Source organism: Anabrus simplex, chromosome 4 (assembly GCF_040414725.1).
Source record: "Anabrus simplex isolate iqAnaSimp1 chromosome 4, ASM4041472v1, whole genome shotgun sequence".
NCBI classification, from domain to species: Eukaryota; Metazoa; Arthropoda; class Insecta; order Orthoptera; family Tettigoniidae; genus Anabrus; species Anabrus simplex.
In genome coordinates, this window is record NC_090268.1 from 196,126,877 (window position 1) to 196,147,055 (window position 20,179).

The 20,179-nt window shown below is 38.2% G+C and overlaps 1 protein-coding gene across 6 annotated transcripts in view; it reads left to right on the forward strand.

Moving 5' to 3' along the window:
- Positions 1 to 20,179, forward strand: part of LOC136872563 (MPN domain-containing protein) — a 139,502-nt gene that overhangs the window by 7,189 nt on the left and 112,134 nt on the right. For 2 of the 6 annotated variants that reach the window (XM_067146358.2, XM_067146359.2), the window contains exon 2: positions 8,690 to 8,776. The exons of 2 other annotated variants lie outside the window; for them this stretch is intronic. In XM_067146358.2, coding sequence (XP_067002459.2) covers positions 8,699 to 8,776 — 78 coding nt within the window. In that variant the 5' untranslated portion in view covers positions 8,690 to 8,698. Of the gene's footprint in view, positions 1 to 6,038; positions 6,239 to 8,689; positions 8,777 to 20,179 lie in introns of all 6 variants that reach the window. 2 more of the 6 variants (XM_067146357.2, XM_067146361.2) reach the window with 2 other exon arrangements.

A 20,179-nucleotide genomic window follows, 5' to 3' on the forward strand; every position in this document is an offset into this window, starting at 1 on the left:
AGTTGTACAAGACATGAGGAGAGTGAGGTAGTCTGCCATTGCTTTCTTCACAGGGCCTAAAAGTGCTATTGCAGCACAAGTGGCTCTATCAGTAGCACAATTCATGAAATGCAGACACATTACTCTTGCTCCTTATGTCATAGCTTAGCACCACCCATGTATCAGCAGTTTCCATATTGTCAATTGTGAAAGAGACTGAAGCTTTAGTACAACCTACATTTTGCTCTGGCCTCTGCCAGGAGAAAAGACTATGGACATACATACATACATCTTCATTGTAGACTGTTGTGCTATTCAGTGTTCAGTCTGCAAGCCACTGTGAATTTAATAAATACTGTCTTAATCCTATATTTGTAACTAGTTATGTGGCCTCATTTACGTCTTATCACTAAATCATTAGAATGTCTAACCATCGCCATCTTGGTCTCCCTCTACTTCTCTTACCCTCCATGACCGAGTCCATTATTCCCCTAGATATCCTGTCCTTTTCGCCTCACATGACCCCACCACCTAAGCCAATTTATGCGTACATCTTCATCAATCAAGTCCATTCCTAACTTAGCCTTATCTCTTCATTCTAAGTACCTTCCTGCCATTGTTATCACCTGTTTGTAACAGCGTTCATTTGATGAGCCCAGCCTAGCACACGGGGGTGAAACGCTGGCAACCATGAATGAGTTAGCTGGAAAATTTATAATGTCCAATAATGGACCATTTATATTGGTATTACAGCGTTCATTCTCACTATTTTCATGTCTATTACTTCTAACTTATGAATAAGATATCCTGAGTTCACTCCCTTAAAGCAAAGTTGGTCTGAGAACAGACTGGTGTTTCATCGGGCAGCTGATTTCCTACTTACAGAATGCTATAGATTTCAACTGTGAACTCATTGCATTAGCTTTGCTACAGTTTGACTCAATCTCACTTACTATACTACCATCCTGGGAAAATACACATCCTAAATACTTGAAATTATCTACCTGTTCCTGCTTTGTACTATTCCCAATCTGACATTCAATTATCTTAGGTTTCTTACTTACTGATATCGCTGTAGTCTTGGGATCTATCAACACGCAGTGCTAATTTCTAAAATTATACAGTGCCTCATAAACTTCAACTGAACTCTTCAAGTACTTAAGTGGGTATTTAATTCTTCTTCATATACAGTGCTCTCTTAATAACATATTTGATCTACAACTTCTTCATAGACATGTATTACTTATACTTAAAATTATACAGTGCCTCATAAACTACAACTAAAAATATGTATTTGACTTTAGACTTCTACGTAACTTTGAAATCTCAACGCACAGTGCTCCCTTATGTGTTATAGTGCTCCATAAACTGCATCTGACAGCATCATCTAAACTTCATTTTTACCTGTGCATCTTTTATTTGTGTTTTGGCTATATTTCAGCGCAGAGTGCTCCTTAAATATTTTAGTGCTTCACTAGCAGAAACCAAACAGAATTATTTGAACTTCACATTTTATTTTTCTATGCATTGTTTTAAAATGTTAAAAAACATTTTTAAATGTGAGGTGAATGGAGGAGGATAGGTTACCTAGGAGAATAATGAACCTAGTTATGAAGGGTAAGAGAAGTAGAGGGAGACCAAGACGACGATGGTTAGACTCAGTTTCTAATGATTTAAATATAAGAGGTATAGAACTAAATGAAGCCACAGCACTTGTTGCAAATAGAGGATTGTGGTGACATTTAGTAAATTCACAGAGGCTTGCAGACTGAACACTGAGAGGCATAACGGTCTATAATGATGATGTATGTATGTATGTATGCATGCATTGTTTTGCACTTATTTGTAATGGCTGATGATGACCATGAATACTGGTCGAAACCGGTACCAATTTTAATTAAATAAGAATGTAAACTTGCATTTCTTATCTTAATAGTATTGAAAGGTGGAACCATTATATACCTTCTTTTAACTTAATATTGAACTCACTTCAATACGGAACAATATGAAATTCTTATCTCTTAATAATTGTAAGTGTCTGGAACAACTTGTCTTTGTACCTGTAAACCTCAAATTTGACTTCATTCCTTGACAAAAATATACTTTCAGTAATTTAATACTACATATTTCATTAATTAAACACTACATATTACCCTACTCTCATTCTCACTTCACAGCTGGTAAGATATGATTAGCTAGCAAAGGATTTTAAGTTAGTCAGGCACTTCATTCCACACAATTTCCTTCAGCCGAGTTGAGTGAACTCGGAAGAGCACTTGCTTTCTGACCTTTAGGTGATAGGTCAGATTCTGGCCAAGTTCGATTGTATTTCAAGGAGATCAAATACAGCCTCTCAACATTTCTAAACACCACAAAAGAAGTTAGTGGAATGTAAAACAACATTATTTTTTCTTCTTTTTTTATTTTTGAATACCTCTTAGTCAAACTTATGACTTTGTTAACCTGTGGTTACTTTCATGGTGAGCGCAGTGCTCGCCTCCGTAGTATATTGCTTTTTCTTGGAATGTTACAAGACCTCTACTTTTGAAATGCCCTGTACCTTTCAAACAGATTGTAGGAAGGGGATGTGTCGGACATTTCTATTATCTTTGAAAACCATGACCCTCAATCCATTATTAGGCGCAACAGTGCACATTTGGTGATCATTGCGCTCAGTAGCAAGTAACAATGCTAGTCACATTTTGCACATTGTAGTAAGTCAAGGTTTGTCTAAAGCTTGTGTTAAATGTGAAATGTTTATACTGTGACTGTTGTTAGTGAATTTATACAAGTTGTAATGGCATCCACTGATCGGATACTTTCGTGTTTGGGTGAAACGGTGGAGGAAGTGGACTTGAACAACGAAAGTGGTTGTAATGAAACAGATGAGGTTTATGGAAGTGATCATAACTGTGAAGCAGAGTTTTGAGGAAAAGAGCACTTTCGTTGATTGAAGGCTGTATTTGATACATTTTAGGAAGGATGGAATTAGCATCCGAGGCCTCCGTGGTCCCGCTACAAATGTTCAAACCTTGAAAAAAAAAAAATCTCCAAATATTGTTCCAGGAATGCTGAAAGCAACAGAAGTGATGACTGATTGTGTAAATATTTTATTTCCTATTATTCTTTATTATATGTCTGCATTATTTAGTTCATAGGAAGCACACTCCTACTATCTCAAATTTGAAAAGAAAATCCACAGCCTGCTTCCAGTCATCCGACCGAGTCAGGAATGGAATTAATGAAGCCCTCATCTAGCGGCGAGGATAGGAATTGTGGCAGCTGCCGAAGCCTGTCGCACTCCTCTGGGGCAATGATTAATGAATGACAGATGAAATGAAATGATATTGGAGAGTGTTGCTGGAATGAAAGACGACAGGGAAAACCGGAGTACCCGGAGAAAAACCTGTCCCGCCTCCGCTTTGTCCAGCACAAATCTCACATGGAGTGACCAGGATTTGAACCACAGAACCCAGTGGTGAGAGGCCAGTGCGCTGCCACCTGAGCCACAGAGGCTCTGCCTTCTATCTCAAATTTGTTTAAATTTAAGTATTCATGTTCCTAAATGAATAACTACTTGTTTACATTTAAGCATTCGTGTTCCTAAATAAATCTTTTGTCTGCTCTTTAGTTCCATTCCTTGATATAGGTTCGGGGAAAAGGTGAGGTGAATTATATCACTTGTTTTACCACCGGATGCCCTTCCTGATGACAGCCTCAGTTGAGGAGCTAATGAAGAAGAAATTATTGATGGGGAATGAATTTGGGTATGAAGGTGGAAGGAATCGTCTGTGGCCTATGTATAGAAGCTGCCCCAGCATTTGCCTGGAAGCGTAAACAGGAAACTATAGAAAAATATTCTTAGGATAGCAAACGGTAGGGTTTGAACTCACACATTTCCCAAATGCAGAGCTTGGCTCCATAGTCGCTCCACTCAGCTGTGTTCATAAATAAATAAATAAATAAATAAATAGGCCTATATCTCAAATTGACATATTTTATATGAGCTTATTATAGCCTTGAAACATAAAGGTAAGTGCTGGGCTCACTAGTGAATAATTACACCCATAAAGACCTAGTGAGTAATGCCAGGTTAAGGATAGGGTGTCTTTCACAAAGATTGTTTTGCCATTCATAATCATCTTTCTTCAAGATTATATTTTCCTATTCTTTATTCAGATCTCAGTGGTCTTATGACTTTGATTAGGCATCTTGAAATGGCTTACCCTATTCTTCTGGAGAAGCAATGAGCGTGCCTACTGTGTTACTATTCTGGCCATAAATACCTTCTTTGAGGTACCTCATAACTCATAAAATACAGCCTAATTTGTGTGAATCAGCAGTGCATTGCTTTTTGTACTACAAATAAGTTTTTCTCGTAGGAAAGTAAATGTCTTCAATAAACTTCATAGGAAGGTAGTTGATACTTTGCTGCTTGTATGATAGTAGGCTATCATTATATGCACTGGTTATCTTGGCCTTATTGAATCTCCTTATATATCACAAAGGAAACATTGTGCTGTGATCAAGATATTAGCATTTGCTGCCTGTAGTCATAATTGCTAAACTTTCAGCTGGATTGAATGTAGTGATTTTGTTTATATGCTGCTCATGATATGCATAACAAATTGTGCTAATTCTCTTTCTTTTGATGAAATATGTTGAGTTGATGGATATGTTAATTTGGTTTGTTTTTGTGTTGCAGAGATATTTTTAGTTATTTTGTGAATGTGGCAGTTTATTTCAGGATCATTCGATCAATAATCTCTGTCTAATTCTGAGTTATAATGATGATTTTGCCCGCAGGTCCATACAGTACTTTCAAACTATGCTGATTTGCTTCTTTTCCTTGATTTTAATCAGTCACGAAAACTATGAAAGTATTTAGTTTCTAGCATGATAGTGATGGTCAAGCCACAGAATATATCTAAATTCTCTAGGCTGTTGAAAAGAACAGCTCACTATTTTAAAACAGAATACTGGTATGTCTAAATACTATGGCTTCCGAAAAAGACAACTCACTGTTTTAAAATGTAATTTTTAATGTACATCTATCCATTTATATTTTCCAGGATTCACACAGTAAATTTTTTTCTAGTGATTTAACGATGCACTAACACATTAAAGGCTTTTAGTGATACAAAGATGGGAAAGGGCTAGGATTGGAAAGGTAGCAATTGTTGTGGCCTTAATTAAAGTACAGCCCCAGCATTTGCCTGCTGTTAAAATGGGAAACCACGAAAAACCGTCTTCAGGGCTGCCGACTGTGAGATTCGAACCCACCATCTCCTAAACACAAGCTTACAGCTGTGCGACTCTAACAACTCCGTTGCGATAGATGATTATAAAGTGAAACTACAATGTGATTTGGGTACAGTATTTTTTTTTTTTTTTCAAAAGCCTTCAAATATGACATTTAAAATCAATTTTGGGAAATGCATTTATTTCACTGTAAATGTACATTAACAAATGTTTATCTTAATCCAGTGAAACCAATGCTGTCATTGCATTTATTGTCATATGTTGCAGAGAGCTGATGTACATGTAATAATAGTCACATGATGTAGTGCTTAGTGTGTAGAAAATATTTGTGAGTTGTATTTAAACACCCTCTAATTACATATTCATCTCAAATAAGTATTTTATACTAGCTACTGTAGGTTATATTGGTGAGATGGGAATCATTTCCTTCAGTGAATTGTTTCTGTTGGGGACGATCATAGGTATTTTACCTTAGGAATTTAAAACAGTAATTCTCAGAGAAGATTGTCCATACTAGTCTCAATAAATAAAGCTAGATCAGTTCAGTTATTATACTGAATTCATAATCCAGTCATAAATCATGAAGCACACCTGATTTGTCGAATAACAGTAAAATAACAGTTAAATTTACAACAGCAACTCCTTGATTCTAACGCTCTCGTCAGTATCTCAACATTCACTATCTTCCCACTCAGTCAGGACAAAGTCAGTCTCCACATAAGCTCTTCCCTCATCAATCGCAGTATTTCTACATCCATTTTCTCTCAGCCCCTGATAAGCTCATTTCTGCTTCCTAGCTTCATCAAGATGGTGGGAATCAAAATTCATTGAGGAGCCATGTCAACAGATCTTCAATCTTGATGTGGGAAGTATAGGATAAGAAGAAAGTTGGATGAAGACAGGAAGAGAGAAGAGACGAAAAGATAGAGATGAATACAGGTGGTAAAAAACTAAGAACACAGCACAGACACAGAAGGAGTAAAGAAACCCAATGTATGTAAGTAATGGAAAAGAACAAACAAGTGACAAATCATCTTCCTGTCATTTTCCCCCACTTTCTTTATTCTTGCATCATTTTCTCCACTAAAGTAAAAGTAAACTCGTGTCCTCATACCGAGGTGGTGCAGCTCTTTTCAGGCACACCCCCATTGGAGGTGAGCTGCATGTACCATTTCAACCACATACCAGCCCTCCGGCCATTCTTAAATTTCTGGCAGTACCGGGAATCGAACCCAGGCCCCCGAGGACGGCAGCTAATGACACTAACCGTTACGCTACGGAGGCGGACATTTTCTCCACTTAAGATGACCCATAGCATCCCAAGGGTTGAGCTTTGCGAGGCATACGTCATCTCTCACCCTGTCCAGCCAACATTTTTGTGGTCATCCTCAAGGCTGACAGCCCTCCATGCTCAATTGAAGGGCTGTCTTTGCGTCTGAGGTGTCAGCTCTGTGAAGTAAATGCCCACACCATCGTAAGCATGATTCTCGCCTTTTTTGTGTGATTGTGACAACTTTAAATTTCTTTCGTACACCATTTTTCCTTGTATGGTGTAACTGAGTCAAGTCATGGACCATCACATCATCTTCATTTCCATTACTTGAAGTGCCTGTTCAAGTTTTGATGTTGTAGGCCAGCATTCGGTTCCATAAAGTCCATAAATCTGATCACGGAGTGGTAGACTTTAGATTTTAAATGCAGTGAAATTTTATTTTACACAGCTCTCCAATAAGGTGACACCAACTCATGTCATGACATCAGCAATAGTACTGCAGTCACAGAAGATCCATGAATCCATACATTTGAACTGGGCGACTTTATTAAGTAATTGTGCCATCTGTTTGGTTACTGAATTCCAATTTAATTTCATCCCAAATTTGTCAAGGTATTTCTTCCACTCTTGCACCTCTTGTTTGAAGCCGTTGCATGTTTCATCCTCTAAGATAACATCATTAGTATACAATAATGCCCATGTATGTGTCATCAGGAATTCATTCGTGATGAAATTCATATTGAATACCATAAATAGGAAGATAGAACATAGAAAGGAACACTGTGATGAACACAATGACAGGTCAGTGTGGGAAAAGGAAGCACCAGAAAATAAAATAGAAATATTTACTCATCATTCAGCATAAAATAAAGAAAAGCAGTGTACACATTAAATCCCACTCCCACCGCCCCGATGGTTTTGCGTGGTTTCCTGTTTTCACACCAGGCAAATGGTGGGGCTGTACCTTAATTAAGGCCATGGCCACTTCCTTCCCACTCCTAGCCCTTTCCTGTCCCATCATCACCATAAAACCTATCTATTGTAAAAAAAAAAAAAAAAAAGGCAAATCAGTTCTAGCTCCATGGGCTCCAATACCATTGTAGTCAATTCTAGTATGCAGGGCAATATGTTCAGGCTGTATCGGTCGTTTTAGAAGAAGAATCTCTACCAAGGGAGTTGGCTGCACAGTTTGGGTGACGTAGTTGTGAGCTTACATTCGGGAGATAATGGCTTCGAACCCTACTTTTTTTTTTTTTTGCTAGGGGCTTTACGTCGCACCGACACAGATAGGTCTTATGGCGACGATGAGATAGGAAAGGCCTAGGAGTTGGAAGGAAGCGGCCGTGGCCTTAATTAAGGTACAGCCCCAGCATTTGCCTGATGTGAAAATGGGAAACCACGGAAAACCACCTTCAGGGTTGCCGATAGTGGGATTCGAACCTACTATCTCCCGGATGCAAGCTCACAGCCGCGCGCCTCTACGCGCACGGCCAACTCGCCCGGTTCAATCCCTACTTCCGGCAGCCCTGAAGATGGTTTTCCTTCGTTTCTCTTTTTCATACCAAGCAAATGGGGCTGTCCTTGATTAAGGCAACATTTGCTTTTTTCACAGTCCTAGCCGTGTCCTATCCAACTTTTGCCAGAAGACATGTCTGTGTTGGTGTGGCATAAAACAAATATTTAAAAAAGGGAAAATCATTATGGAGACAAAAAATAACGTGCCATGAAAGCAACCCTCATGAATTTGACCAATTCCTTTCATAAAGTGAAGTCTGTGAAGTTGCTGCAATACAGAATAAGCAAAATGGTGAAAGTAATTGCTGTAGGTAACGTAGAGAGGTTTAATGCAGGATACTGGACTCAGTTTCTGTGGCCTTTGTCTTCATCATTGTGCAATGAATAAATAACTTTAGTAGTTAATGGTGCAGTTTGTAGGTTCTGCTGAACATCAGTAAGTTAAAATATCTCATATTTTGCAGCGTAACAGTCATTTGCAACATTTGCCTTTGTATAGTTTCCATAGTTCATAAAAATAGCAATCATGAATATCTTAATTGATTTTAATCCTATGGATTATTATTATTTTATATAGCATTTAGTACCTTATTCTCTAACTATAACAGTCTTTCCAATATTTCATGTTTCATATATACATATATCTCTTTTACTGAAAAGGCTTCAAGAATGCAACAGTTGGATGAACAGGAGGGTGAAAAGGATGAGGTTGATGAAGAAGTGGAAGATGAAGAGTTTAATGATGAGGTGCACAAACCTTACTGGTGTGTTGCATGGCTTTTGTGTGCACTTATCATTCTTGTTAAAAATTTTGTTTTGCACTTTGTGCATGGCTGTTGTGTTGCATTATTTTTGTGTAGGTTAGTTTTGTGATTTATGTTATTTTTGCTCGGTAATTGTTACAGCTATTTATTTTATTGTTTATTTCAACAATTTATTGTTTACAAACTGAGACCTACCACTGTATTTCCATGAATACGGTCTTCTCAATGGATTTAGTTGGGAAATTGGGTAATTTTAGCCCAAACTTTTTCTCATTTTTTGTAATTTAGTTTTTCTATAACATATTGGTGAATAGCCACCACTACCTGAGTAAAATAGAAGCTGCAATGAGATGGTATGAAGTTTGTTTCCAGATATAAGCATATATTGAAAGGATTTTTTTTTCTTTTTTTATTGTACTAGGCCTAATCCCAACCTATTAATGATTACTAGCATAACCTTTGAATGGATTTAGTTGGGAAATTGGGTAATTTTAGCCCAAACTTTTTTCATTTTTTGTAATTTAGTTTTTCTATAACATATTGGTGAATAGCCACCACTACCTGAGCAAAATAGAAGCTGCAATGAGATGGTATGAAGTTTGTTTCCAGATATAAGCATATATTGAAAGGATTTTTTTTTCTTTTTTTATTGTACTAGGCCTAATCCCAACCTATTCATGATTACTAGCATAAACTTTGAATCTCTGTGCTTTGCTGTTCTTCTCTGGGAGATATGTTTAGTGGTGAACATTAAGTGAGTTTATGATCAAAATACTCAGGAAAATTAGAACTAAACATGGAGAATTGAGGTTTTGTAATAATCTTAGCTGGGGTGCACAAGTGCTGAACATTTGATTTTTGTCATTAAATCACAGCTCCTTGCTTCTTGCAGATTGTGATGAATAATGTTAGTCATACATATTATGTTATATATTTATTTGTAGATGAAAGATCTGAGGAATTGCATGATGAAATGTTACAGCCTCTGTCAATCGAACTAGCTGCTGAGAAATGACTGTTGTCGATTATTTCATTAACAGCAAAGTTACATTCATGCCCTTTGTATTTTTATTTCATTGCTGTTTAGAGGGTAGTACCATAATAATTCAATTTCTGCCATTGCTTGTGATTTTTCTTCTTTCATTTACAGAGATATGGAGTGAATATGCAGATCTTTTGCATAAACTTTGCAAGACATAGAAATAGTGTCGCTCTAAAACCTTGCAGCTCTCTTTTCTGCTTGTATACAGAGTGATTCATAAGGTTGCACAGAAACTTAAGGGGTTAAAATACACAACAACTTTCAAATAGGAACGTATAGTCTAGGATGAATCTCTGTGTTAGAGCAAGCCTGAAATTGTCAGGAATGGCATAGTGGACAGTTTATGTTACTTATTTTTCCAAAATGCTCTACATTCATAAACAATTCAGAATGGGCAATGAGTGCAGTGAAGTTAGAGACTGGACTTTGAATGTTGGTTATAAAATCTGTTAGAAGCAGTGACCAAGACTTACATGCTAGCACATTGCAGGAGTGCAACACCATCTGGCCAGTGTTCCGACTGTCTTCCAACCTTTGCCTTGTTAGGTGAAAGTGTGTGAGAGAGACAGATGTTTGCTGACAGTGACGGCAAGTAGGAGTAAGCGGAAGGTCTATTCGTTGTGAAATCTGATTGCTGAGTAAAATCCATCTTGACAGCCTCGTAATCAAATATAATATGATCATAAAAATAATATTTTATATATATAGGTATATTGCGGGATTAGACGTATTTCCCAATTTGACTGAGCCAGAATTATGTCATTGGTAATCCTTGATAGCGACAGTATCACACATCTTAGGGGTTACTCAAAGTATAGTGTCAAAAACTTGGAAAAGGTACTGTGAAACCAATGCTGTGACTGAGAGACTGAGGGAAGGTCAACCACATCAAGATCGGTTCGTCCATGTACCAGCGCAGAGGAGATGAATTTTGACTGCTCAACAGTTATGAATTATGAGATGACTTCTGGAGGTCAACCAGGGTCCATATATCTGCACAAGCTTTACACAATTGGCTGCATTTTGACCAATTTGATGTGTTCCACTAGAGAATCCTCATCGTGTTGGGAAGAGAAGATGGTCCATCCAACGTCTTAATTCGAGGTTGGATGAATGGTATAATGTCGTGTTTGCAAATGAAATACAGATAATACTTGGGCCAGATATATGACGACAAAGGGTGTGGAGACGTAAAGGACATGGTGGAAATTATGCGTGTGTTCAAGAGGTGATGTGGTGGTGTAATGTTTTGGTTTGGGATTATGCACGGCCATCGTACATCTTTGATTCCAATTTGAGAGACGTTAACTGCCCAGCAGAGTACCAATGAAATTCTTCGACAAATTGTACTACCCTTGAGGGATGAATATGGTGCTGAATTCATTTTCGTCAACGACAGCAACCTCGTCCTCATTGAGGTGCATCTGTGAGGAACTTTATGAGAGAAGGAGGTATCAGCCATATGAAATGGCCAGCTAATTCGCTAGACTGCATTGACCATGCATGAGATAGGTTGAAAACTGTTGTTTTTGATTGTCCACAACCTCCACAGACACTCCTAGACCTCATTAGAGTTACCCTGCCCAGATGGAATGGGACCTTCTTCCTCAAGATTCATCAGTGTACTGATTGCAAGCAAGGTACAGCATTTCAGAGACCTGATCAATGCAAGAGACCATACAAGGTACTAAGGCCGAGTGAAGAAGGGACAACCTTCTCTAAAGAAAAATACCAAGTTGTAACCTTTTCATTATTATTGTTTATTTATGTTCGATATTGGAAGAAACATACTTGGGTTTGTAAAAGTTTACATTTCCAGGTTGTGTGCGTCTGAGGTACAATAAACAACATTCTGTAACTTTATTATTGTATTGCATCCTTGATATTCAAAACTATTTTGTGGTATATATTATAACAATGCTTTGCATACAGGTGCATATATTCGCTCTTTTCAGCAAAGCAAAGAACACTATTACCTGAGATAGGACATATGTTTATTTACGTTTGGACTGTACAGTATGTTATGTGTTTGGAACTAGGCTTCTCGATGCAGGCAACCGCAAGGAGATGCATAGGTTAACCTGCATGTCGCCATTCTTAGTCAGTTTCACAATAGAAAAGGAAAAGACTGCGTATTTGGTAGCAGTGGTTGATACTTGTATCCGAGTGTTCATTTCTCTCCTGCAATTCTTTCATCACCTGTTTACCCTGTGCCGATGTCGTTGGTGATGAAGCAAAGCGAGCCGTGCATAAAATCTGCAGCTACACACTCTACATCTGATGGAGGGTGGAGGACGTGGCTGAAACTTTGATGGATGTGTAAATTCTGTCTTCAATGTACACATTCATATTACACAACAGCATCTCTGGTAGAACGATCTTCTGCAAGAGCATGCCAGGTGCTTGTGTTTATGCCGGTGCTCCTCATGATCTTCTTTAGCTGATCTTTATATCTCTTCAGAGGGACACCATGAAACCCTCTGCCAGTGCTGATTTCACTATTCAGTATTTGCCGACGAAGTCTGTCATCTCCCATACACTAGACATATCCAATCCATGTAAGCTTATGACAAAGGATAGTGGCCTGTACATCTGTTCCCTCTCAAGAACTGCAACATTGGGTACATAGTTATCCCATTGATGTTCATAATGAATCTTAAGTTCTTGCTGGTGGAAACATTCCAGTTTCTTAACATCATGATATAGGGTCCAGGTTTCATGTCTCGAGAGTAATGTTGAGATAACAACAGCTTGGTACACCATCAGTTTAATATATATTCTAAAATCTTTGTTCAGGAAGACGTGATGGGACAGACATCCAATACAGACAGCCTGTATAGATGCAACCAAATATTGAATGAACTTTAGTGACCTACCTGTTCAGTTGATGATATTGCTGTTGAGGAATTATTTTACAAAAATCATGCACATTTCTGGATTGTAGCAATATGACCTTGAGCCAAGTGGACACTGCAGATCTGTCAGCTCAGGCTGGAGGTAATGGGGGACATTCTGAGCCAAAAGTGAGAAAAGTCTATGTACTGCCCCTATCTTCATTTGGCTAACCTCCCCTCAGTAGAAACCATTGTCAAAAGAACCGACTTGATCTTCCTTCAAAAATCCCTCGCTGGCTCCATTTACCTTTACCCATTTTGCCGCCTTACCCTATCCTTTTTTTAAATGTAAGAATTTCATTTTTGTCCGTATTGAACTGAGAATGGAAGATAGGAAACTTAATCCTTTCGCTCTGTCCACAGAGGCATTAATCTTGTACCTCCATTTGACTGTACCACCTTCTACCAATCTGGTTACTACGGCCGCTCCCCATGGCTCTAGAATGGACTACAGCTTAAAATAAAAGCCTTGACTCTAACGCAGTTTACAATACTGTATATGTCAAAAAGATGTGGTAAATCTCTGTGTGTACATGATTAGGAATAAAAGCGTTGGCGAGTGAATGAATTACTGTACGAGCGTAAATATGTGAATAATATAATATTATTGTAAATATTAGCTTACTGTTGTGGGTCTGTGAAGCAGTTAATGTACAAGGGGGTTGCACTTTTCACTAGACCATCCATAAAGTCTGTATGTTTCGTGGTAAATAAATAATAATAGTAATTCATTAATTTAAAAAATCTAAGTCATATAAGCAATAAATTTCATGGTTGTGCCTGTATGATGGATATGTATTGATTAGGTGGATAATAAACTAAAGTTTTGTAAATCTAAGTCAGTCTTAAGCTTTTCAAATTCTCAAAACCTCTTTGAAAGTGGACTAGTTGAGAGGCTGGCAAGGTGACTGTGCTGCTGTCACGCAACTTTTCTTTCTTTCTCTCCCCTTGGCACACAAGACTGTCCAGCCTTGCCTGTTGTACCCAATACACCACACATCTCATAAACTTTAGATGCAGTGAGAAGTGTTTCTGGGTTGGGCACTGGTGTTAAATAAACAAGACTGCCCCCAGAAGAAGAAACAGAGGCATCATATCTAGGGAGCAGACCAGTTATGCAAGTGAATCTTTTCCTCCAACCCAAGGCCTGATATATGTGCGATTTAGTGCATCTTATACTGCACGAGCAAAGTATATCAGTGCTTCATCCAGTTTCATCCACATCTAACTACACATCCTCTTAAGAGACGTGACAAAACATTTTGCAAAAGGTACAGTACATCACCCATTCAAACGTGGTGGCAGGAGATATGGTCCAACTAAGTGATCAACGATAATACTAACTTGTATATTCACTGTAAATTTATGTTGGCCATCGTATTCAAATAGGGCTGGGGGATACTGCTGTACCCAGACATGGCTGTTACTGTACAACAAGTACAGTAAAGAAACCATCTCTAGTAAACTGTGCCTCACCTGTGAATTAGAAAATTAGGCTCATTTGGACTATGGTCCTCCTGTCATTGACAAAACTGTGCTCACCCTGGGAAATCTTCTGCTGTCAACTTGCTGGTGATTATGGTAGGAATGCAGCTGGTTGTCATTCATGACTTGACACCCACACTTTGGGAAATTCTCATGTAATGAGCATTGGTATGTGTGCTGGTAGATTATTGTTCTGTTCTTTCACATGTACAGAAACATCCTCTTTGGTATCATTTGTTCGAGCCTGACGTTGCTGGCCCACATGATGCATTGTGCACAACAAATCTGTCTCTCCAAGCCATTGGTGAATGTTATGAAATGTGCTGCAAGGCTTGGAATGGCTTTTTGTCAGATAATGTTTGTGATACAGGTGTCTAGCTTCATGCGCATAACCAGCGGCTCTGCTGTAGATGAAATGGATGTCTCGGGGTTCTGTAAATATGTACCAGTGTTTCACCATGCGTTCCCCTCAGGATATTACAGAGACAAGAGTTACCTTCCACACAAAGTCGTGGTGTACACTACCTTTACAGAACTGCACTACAAACAACTTGCTTGTTGCTGTGTGTACTAATGACAAGCAGATGCAGCCAGTCTACACGTCACATATACTAGCATCTGTTATGACTGTAGGCTGCCCATCATCATCCAACCCAGTGCCTCATGACACCGTTTGCTTACTTCTGCCATAGTATACGACGGTGATGTGATGCCTGCATTGAATGAAGTGGGCGACAGGTTGAACAGCTTTTGTAAACATTCATTTTACTGAGCGATTGGCTATGCGGTTTGGGTCACATAGCTTTCAGCTTGCATTCAGGAGATAGTGGGTTCAAGCCCCACTGTTGGCAGCCCTGATGATGGTTTTCCATTGTTTCCCATTTTCATACCAGGCTTCATTTTCATGCCGCTTCCTTCCCACTCCTGGCTTTTTCCTATCCCATCATCGCCATATGACCTATCTATGTCAGTGCGACATAGAAAAAGAAATTCCAACAATATTCCTTGTCCATTGTCTAACTTCACTGTGTGCATAAATGACTATCACTGGTCACTATAATTGATTTTCAGTTCTGCATTGTGCAGGATTTTAGAACATATTGGAAAAATGAATAAAATAAATTTTCTTAGTCCACTTGGTGGCCATGATAGTTCAGGCAACAAGTCTGTATGGTCTGACACTGTGGTTAGCCAGTTCGAGTCCTTCTGGTCAAAAAAGTTTTCACTATCAGAATGTTGGCCAGCAGGGTAGGAGAGGTGATGGTATACAATTTTTAATTGCTAGATTGCACGCCAAAGCCTGAATTCAGTTATATACCTCTCCACATTGTTCATATGGAGTGAAGGTATATGACGCTGTTGATGGTGATTTATCCGTCGGATGGAGACATTAAGCCTTGAGCAGACCCCTTGGTGCTATTCAACAGGAGTAGGCTAAGTGCCCTACACAAGGTTTCACCCTCTCCCATCCTACTATCATATATCACGTCATTCATTTCATCTAACTCATCTGATGAGATTGACGTTAGGAAGGGCATCTGGTCATAAAACTTGTTACAAAGATGCTTCATTTCACACCCGACTCCATAAAGAAACAGGACAAGGGTTAGATATACATATAAATAAAATAAATTGTCCATTATGTTGTTCCTGACATTCCCAGGCTTGCCCTGACACTGGGTTTCGTCCCAGCCTATATGTTCCTGTTCAGAATTTGTGCTTCGAACCCTCCGTGCTGTATTTCAGTTTTTGCTTGACATTTTGAATCACCCAGTATAGAGACAGAGTAAAATGAAGAGGAACTTTTCTGTACCTTGACTTGGTGGTATCTCAATAACAGAAATGAATGAATATGATAATATATTCTTTTGTGGAATATGCATGAATTATTCAGGATATCATGAAAATCCACAGCCTGTTTCCAGTCATTCAACCAGGTCAGGAATGTAATGAATGAAAAACCCATCTAGCGGTAAGGATAGGAATTATGCTGGCTGCCAAAGCCTGTTGCACTCCTCTGGAGCAAAGATTAATGACTGACGGATGAAATGAAGTGATATTGTAAAGTGTTGCTGGAATGAAAGATAACAGGGAATACCAGAGTTCCTGGAGAAAAACCTGTCTCACCTCTGCTTTGTCCAGCACAAATCACACATGGAGTGACCAGGATTTGAATCACGGAATCCAGTGGTGAGAGGCCAGCACGCTGCCTCCTGAGCCACAGAGGCAGTTCAAGATATCTTATAAAGGATGATAAAATTTGATGTTGGTATTGAAATGTTGCAAATTATCTTGGATTCAGCACTTTTTTAATCTTAAGGACTTCCTGTTTCCTCATACTTCCTTACTCTGTTGGCAAAGGCCAAAACACTATCAATCCTTAGGCACATTTAGTCTCATGAGCTTGCTGAAAAGACTATTCATATGATTATAGATTCCAAAGTGCTATGGCAGTATAAATTCCTGTTTTCAAAAGAGAAAGTTTGTACCATCATTACACTCGAGGCAAAACATATTAGTTCCTTTCCTAAACCTTTTGCACAAAGCTTAAAAATAAATAACTTTCAATGGTCTTAAAAGAAAGGCAATTTCTTCAAATTGATTTGGATTACTTCCTGAGTATGTAAACTTGGAGTTTGTGAATCAACATTTATTATAAACTAGCAAGATACCCGTGCTTCGCTACGGTATTATACTGAAATTTATAATTGAATGTTGTTTTAGATATATAATCAGCCGAAATTCGCGATCTGAATCGTTTTCTGCGAGAATCCGCCAAAATTCGCGATCTGACTCGTTTTCTAATAGATTATGGCAAGTTTCCTCCCATTTTTCAATCTTTATTTCCAGCAATCGATTTCGTACTTCCCAGGCTAGGTCCAGGTATTCCACCCTGTCAGTTGGGTCCCTAAATCTTTGCCATCTTTTCTTATAAGCATTTTTAATATGGAACAAATCCTTCAGGAGATCCGGCGTGGTGTCGTCTTGGGTGCCTTGGCGGTACTGAACCCGCGGCCAGACTGCATTCTTAGTCATTCCCCTTCCAGGACCCGTTTCCACCGCGGTCCGCACATTTGACGACGGTCCAGAACATTATTATTATTATTATTATTATTATTATTATTATTATTATTATTATTATTATTATTATTATTATAGATGTTCTGGACCCCACAGCAAGATGCAAGACCGCTACTTGGCGGTAAATTACATCTGCTGCCATTGTTATTGTTGAGAATGTGACCAGCACCAATGTCGCGCGTAGGCAAGTGTGCGGGATTTCTGGCGATACGAATGACATACTTCCGTGCATTATTGACCTTATTATAGAGGTGAACAATTGGACGGTCAATCTCATTCCTATCGTTTATTTCAAATGTGTTTAAATTTGTATTCATATGCCAGGAGAATCTACTGTAATATAAAAACGTTCTCCGAAGGAAAAGTTGGCTGTTGAAAACGAACCCAGGAAAGATTTAAAAGATCGGTTTATGATCAGAATAAGTACATCGAAAATCTACAGCCTGTTTCCAGTCATTCGACAGGGTCAGGAATGGAATGAATAAAGCCCCATCTAGCGGCGACAGTAGGAATTGTGCCGGCTGCCGAAGCACTCCTCTGGGGCAATGATCGATGAATGACAAATGAAATGAAATATTGGACAGTGTTGCTGGAATGAATGATGACAGGGAAAAGCGAGGTATCCGGAGAAAAACCTGTCGCGCCTCCGTTTTGTCCAGCACGAATGTCACATGGAGTGACCGGGATTTGAACCACGGAACCCAGCTGTGAGAGGCCGGCGCGCTGCCGCCTGAGCAACGGAGGCTCCTTATAAGTACATTATGAACAGCAAAATCAATTGGTCTCACCTCCTTTTACACCCCACCGCCGTTAAGTTTATTTACCCCCCCCCCCAAAAAAAAAATTAAAAGAAGGAGTGTTTCTTTATGTTTAAAGGAGATTCCAAACCCCAATGTTCACGTCTATTACCTTGAGTTTTGAGATATAAGTATCCCCATAAAAATAATTCGCTTTTTTTACTTCCTTTCACACTTCTCCCCCCCCCCCCCCCTTAAGTGAATTTTCCGGCAAAAAATACTTGTTTCTTTAATAGTAAAGGATCTTCTAAATAGCAATTATCACGACTCTAACTTCTTCAGTTTTTGATTTATGTGTCCTCATGAAAGGAATTCAACTCCTTTCCACTCCCGCCCCCCAAGATGGTTTCCCCCTCAAAACGCGTATTTCTTTGTTTTTAAAGGAGATCAAAATACCAATTTTCACGTCCGTAACAACTTAAGTTTTTATTAGATGTATGTATTCTCATACAATTAAGTCAATTAATTTTAGTATTTCCCCCCCCCCCCCTTTCATTGGATTTTCCGAGAATACGCGTTTCATTATTTTTAAAGGAGATCCCATAAACAAATTTTTAGTTCTGTAATATATTTAGTTTCTGAGATATATGTATCCTCATTAAAGGCATTCAACCCACTATTCACCCTTTTACACCCCTCCTATTGGGATTTACAGAAAACGAAAAAAATTCTGATTCCTTTACTTTTAAAGGAGATTCTAAATACCAATTTTTACATCTGTAAACTTTTAAAGTTTTAAGATATAGACACATTCATTTTAAAAATTCACCCCCCCTTTTCACCCCCCATTATCCGGATTTTTCAAAAACGAAAATATACGTGTTTCCTTATTTTTAAAGTGGATCCCCAATACCAATTTTCAGGTCTGTAATATCTTCAGGTTCTGAAATATAAGTAGCCTCGTTAAAGGCATTCAACCTCTTTTTCACCCTTTTCCACCCTTCCTATCGGGATTTTCCGAAAACAAAAAAACAAAAAAACGTGTTTCTTTATTTTTAAAGGAGATTCTAAATACCATATTTTACAATTATAAACTTTAAAAGTTTTGAGACATAGATACACTCATTTTAAAAATTCACCCCCCTTTTCACCCCCATTATTTGGATTTTCCAAAAACAAAAAAATACGTATTTCTTTATTTTTAAAAGAGATCAAAGGTACCAATTTTCAGGTCTGTAATATCTTCAGTTTCTGAGATATAAGTATCCTCATTAAAGGTATTCAATCCATTTTCACCCCTTTTCACCCCTCCTATTGGGATTTTCCGAAAACAAAAAAATATGTGTTTCTTTATTTTTAATGAAGATTCTAAATACCTATTTTTACATCTGTAAACTTTAAAAGTTTTGAGATATAGATGCACTGTTTTTAAAAATTCACCCCCCCCTTTTCACCCTCCCATTTTTGGATTTTTCAAAAACAAAAAAAATACGTGTTTCTTTATTTTTAAAAGAGATCAAAAGTACCAATTTTCAAGTCTGTAATATCTTCAGTTTCTGAGATATAAGTACCGGTATTCTGATTAAAGGCATTCAACCCCCTTTTTTACCGTTTTTCACCCGTCCTATTGGGATTTTCTGAAAACAAAAAAATACGTATTTCCTTATTTTTGAAGGAGATTCTAAATACCAATTTTTACATCTGTAAACTTTCAAAGTTTTGAGATATAGATACACTCATTTTAAAATTCCAACCCCCTTTTCACCCCCTTAGCGAAGGAATATCCAAAAATCCTTTCTTAGCGAGCACCTACATCTTAATATGAATCTATGCCCAAAATTTCATTTCTTTATGTCCAGTAGTTTTGGCTCGGCGATGATGAATCAGTCAGTCAGTCAGGACAAGTTATTTTATATATATAGATATAGTGCTTGTTTTAACCCGGATCTGCTTGGTTTTCCGACAAATGGAATCTTTTGGAATCTTGTCAGGATTTGCTCATATTGGACTTCTTAATATGAAATGAGTCATTTGTCTTTTAAAACACCCATTTTCCCTTATAGGCAATAGTCTGATGGTACCGCTAGGCAGATATGGATGCAAAATTCTTTATTCTCAAATTTTCTTGAATCCCTTTACCGAAACAT